Source organism: Pseudomyrmex gracilis, unplaced genomic scaffold (genome assembly GCF_002006095.1).
Source record: "Pseudomyrmex gracilis isolate BER0280 unplaced genomic scaffold, ASM200609v1 scaffold_3829, whole genome shotgun sequence".
Taxonomy (NCBI): Eukaryota; Metazoa; Arthropoda; class Insecta; order Hymenoptera; family Formicidae; genus Pseudomyrmex; species Pseudomyrmex gracilis.
Genome location: NW_018024413.1, coordinates 1,635 through 6,202, shown reverse-complemented (window position 1 = coordinate 6,202; position 4,568 = coordinate 1,635). Strand labels below are relative to the sequence as shown.

General features: G+C 57.1%; 1 protein-coding gene across 1 annotated transcript; it reads left to right on the top strand.

The window, feature by feature from the left end:
• Positions 1-285: 285 nt before the first annotated feature.
• Positions 286-699, top strand: LOC109863258 (the record flags this gene model as incomplete). Its single annotated transcript, XM_020443493.1, has 1 exon — positions 286-699. A coding segment is annotated over exon 1 (414 nt), but the record flags the coding sequence as incomplete, so codon positions are not given.
• Positions 700-4,568: the final 3,869 nt, after the last annotated feature.

Sequence of the window (4,568 nt, the reverse complement as noted above, 5' to 3'; positions counted from 1 at the left end):
CCCCCCTCTGTTAGTAGGACTCCTATTTCACCGCCTGTTCCTGTTAGGGCACAGGCGGAGGAAAAGGAGAAAAAGAAGAAGAAAAAGAGAAAGAGGAAGAAGAAGAAGAAAAAAGAGAAGGCGGTAAGGACAACCAAGGCGCCTACAAATGGTGGGGGGACGACCGCTTGTGCCGGTCGAGGAGAGCCTTCTCCTCCTTTGACCCCGCCCTCGTCAAGCCAGCGGCCGCCTCGCGGGATACTCCCGCGTACTGAGGCGGTCACCTTGCGTCTCGAGGGGGAGGGCATGTCGTATGCCCAAGTCCTTCGAGACGCGAGGAATAAGGTGGACCCTAGGTCGGCGGGCGTCTCCAGAATCCGTCAGACCCTGGAGGGGCATTTGTTGTTGGAGGTGGGAGGGGAGGACCGCAAATCCAAGGCGGACCTCCTCGCCACCAAGTTAAAAGAGGCTCTCCCTGAAGGAGTCAGTGTGGCTCGTCCGTCCCGAAACGTGGAGATATTAGTTTCGGGATTGGACGAGTTCACCACGGAGGACAACCTCCGCAGAGATTTTGCGACAGAGTTTGGTGGCGGGAATGGCGTTAGGGTAGTATCCCTGCGTCGCTCCCAGCCCGTGGGTGGAGTCGCCTTGGTCCGCTGCCCAGCTGAGGTAGCGGCCAAGGCGATTAAAGCAGAAAGATTGCCGGTGGGCTGGGTGATGGTGAGGGTGCGAGCACTCCGCCCCCGCCCCTTGCAGTGTTACAGGTGTTTCCAGCCTGGGCACTGCAGGGCTGTGTGCCCCAGCGAGGTCGACCGCAGTGATCTTTGCTATCGCTGTGATCGGCCGGGGCACAGAGCGGCCGGCTGTACAGAGGATGAGGGGTGTCCCCTCTGTGAGGAGTCGGGCCGGGAGTCCTCCCACCGAATGGGCGGCGCCCGGTGCTCGGCCATCGGCCGGGGGGCTCCCGTGCCTGTTAACAAACCCTGACGAGGGTAAGGAGGATGCGGTTCTCCCTGGCTCCGACATAAGGATCCGGGGAGCCGCTCCTCCGTATATCTGATGCGTTAAGCACCAGATATAATAGAGGGTAGCGCCTGGTCTCTTTTTGAGTCCAGGCGGTGTTAGATGGAGGCCCGGTCCCCGTTGTTTGGAGCTCTGGGCTCACCTCAGCGGTTACTGGGCGTAGTGTGGAGGGAGGACCTTCCTCTTGTCTCGTGATCTTTGAGACAAGAGGGAGGTCAGTATCAAGGGGTCAAGTCCGCTCCGGCGTTTGACTTGGGGCCGAGAGGGGTTTCTCCCTCATTGCACTCGGCCTGCAGATGGCGGAGGAGGGGTTGTGTCCCCCCTCCTCCGATCGTGGAGGAGCCTCACTCCTCCACCTAAAGGTTAGGGGGGCGTAAGTCCCCATGCCTGCAGGGCTGCCTCTGGGTTGTGCGAAAATCGGTACCGGGGCAGCCCTATATGGGCTGAAGGTGGACACCGCAGGGGTTTTAGTGGGTATTTCCCATCAGGGTGCGCTCTGGTGGGGTGAGTCCCACACTACCCTGGCCCACACCTAGTCTGGGTCAGAGTGTGCGTAAATGCATTTCCCCTGCGTAAATAAAAAAAAAAAAAAAAAAAAAGGTAGAGAAGGAACCCAGCCGGTTAAGGCAAAATAGAGAAGAAACCCAGCCGGTTAAGGCAAAGTAGAGAAGGAACCTAGTCGGTTAAGACAAGGTAGAGAAGGAACCCAGCCGGTTAAGGCAAGGTAGAGAAAGAAACCAGCCGGTTAAGGCAAGGTAGGGAAAGAATTCCCTGCGCGCCTTCGGGGTCGTCAGGCAAGAAGGAAAGGGGTGGGTCATAAAGAAACTGGACTCACAACTCCTGTCCGGTGCTGTCCAAATCGCGGCCTGGCCGGAACCACCGACAGGGCCGCGGGACCTCCGAGAAGAACTTTGGTGGTTTCGGGAAACGCTAGTTAGCATTTGCGACACTGCGATACCGCGTTTCCGGGGCCCGCCGAGTCAGAGGTCGGTGTATTGATGGTCGGAAGAGATAGCGCAGCTTCGGCGCGAGTGCGTCGAGGCCAACCATCGATGCACCCACGCCCGCCGTCGTCTTCCTGGCGACGACGAGGCGGGGCGGGCAGCGGTGATGGCGCAGGAGGGGTTACGCGCAGCGCGCAAGGCCCTCCGAGCCGCCATCACCAAGACAGAGTTCCAAGCGTAGACGGAGCTCATTGAGACGTTGGATTTTGATCCGTGGGGCCGTCCTTATCGGCTGGTCACCAAGAAACTCCGGCCGTGGACGCCCCCGGCTACGGAGAGCCTAAACCCTCAGCTCCTGGAGAGGGTCCTGTCAACTCTCTTCTTCGTGGGAAGGGAAGAGTGGCCTTCCCGGGAGCCCGAGACGGACCACCCTGTTCCGTGGTCCGCCGAACTGGGGGTCTCTGAAGATAAGCTCCGCCGGGCCGTCCGTCGGATGGCGCGCAAAAACACCGCGCCAGGCCCCGACGGCGTGCCCGGAAAAGTCTTGGGATTTGCCTTTGGGCAGGGTCCCCTGGGTGAGCGCCTCAGGCAGATTTTTACAGACTGCCTGAGGACAGGCTGGTTCCCCCCAGATTGGAAGGCGGCCAACCTCATGCTCCTCCGCAAGGATGGCAGACCCGCGGACTCACCGTCCGCGTACCGGCCGATCTGTTTGCTCGATGAGGCGGACAAGCTCTTAGAACGCGTAATTGCCGCACGCCTCATTGAGCTCCTGTCGCGGGTAGGTCCCGACCTGGCCGACTGCCAGTTTGGTTTCCGTGAGGGACAATCGACAGTCGATGCTGTCTTTCGACTCAAATCCCTCACGGATTCGTTGGTCGGGCAGGGGGGGGAAGGCGTTGGCGGTGTTCTTGGACATCTCCAACGCCTTTATCTCCCTCCTCTGGGATAGTACAGGGTGGGCCCTAGACCGTCACGGAGCCCCACCCTATCTCAGTAGGATCCTCGGTAACTACTTCCGCGGCAGGAAGATCGAGTATACAGGCCGGTATGGATCACCACTCAGCAGGGATATGTACCGCGGGGTTCCGCAGGAGTCTGTCTTAGGCCCCCTGCTGTGGAACCTCGGGTACAACGTGGTAATCCAGGCCGCTCTGCCCCGGGGGCTGGATGTTATCTGCTACGCAGATGACATTCTCGTCGTGGCCTCTGGGGCGGATTGGGAGGAGACGCGGGTATTCAAAGTGGCTGTCCACAAGACGGAGGCCATATGGTTCCATGGCCCCTGTCGTGGACGGCTCAGAGACGCCAGCCTCCAGGTAGGTGAGGCCCGGGTCGAGGTGGGTACTACGGTCAAGTACCTTGGTCTGCACCTCGACCCAGGATGGCGCTACGGCGAGCACTTTGCTCGTCTAGCTCCCCGGGTTTGCAGGGTGGCAAATAGCCCATCCAGGCTATTGCCGAACCTCGGGGGACTGCGGCAGATGGCTCGCCGTCTGTATGTCAACATGGTCCACGCGGTGGCGCTATACGGAGCGCCACTCTGGGCGGAGGTCGCAGCGGGGGCGGGGGCGCGGAGCAAGTTTGCTCCACTTTGCGCCGCCCAGCGAGTGGTTGCCCTCCGCACAATACGCGGCTACCGCACCGTGGCCACAGAGACGGTGGGTGTGTTGGCGGGAGTTCTCTTTCTTGCCCTCCTGGCAAAGATGTACTCGGCGAGATATTTTCGCCGGGTCGAATTGCTACAAGAGAGCGCTGCACTGAACGTCGTGCGGGGGGCCCTCGCTGACGCTGAGCGCCAGGCCCGACGACAGCTGCTCCTTGACTGGAACCGCGCGCGGCCGTCCAAGAAGTCGTTGCAATGGTCCGACCCCATTTGGAGGTATGGTTACAAAACGGGGTCGGCCACCTCACCTATAGGGTGACTCAGGTGCTCACCGGGCACGGATACATCGGGGAATACCTGAGTCGCATTAGAAAAGACCCGACGGCACAGTTCCACCAATGCGGCGCGGCCAGTGACTCGACGGACCACACCGTGGAAGAGTGTCCGCGGTGGGAGAAAGACCGCCGAGTCTTGGTCGGTAAGGTAGGGCCAGACTTGTCCTTGAGGGGACTGATGCGCGCATTGGCCTCCGGGGACAAAGATTGGCGAGACGCAGTCATCTCCTTCTGCTCCATTGTCATCGTCAAAAATATGGGGTTCTATTTAAAAAACACGACTTGACCTTGAAATGACCTTGAAGGTCAAGGTCAAATCCAAGGTCACGTGGTAATAGGGAAAAGTCCTACAATTTTTGTCTGAAATGTTTTTCTGTTCGACACTTAGTTTTCGAGATATTTTGCTGTACCGGGACTTTTTGAACATCCTGTATATATTTTTTTAATATTACATATGTACGTGAAATAAATAAAATTACAATAAGTGTATATTAATATATTTAATATCTTATAAAAAATATATATTAATACATTTAATATCTTATAAAGGTGCGAAAAATAACATTAATAATTTTGTCTCAAAATAAAAGCGTTCCCAAAAAGTTACTGCAACAGAATATAAATTATTTATTAATTATTAATTATTTATTACTAACAGTTACATACATATAAGTTTGCCTC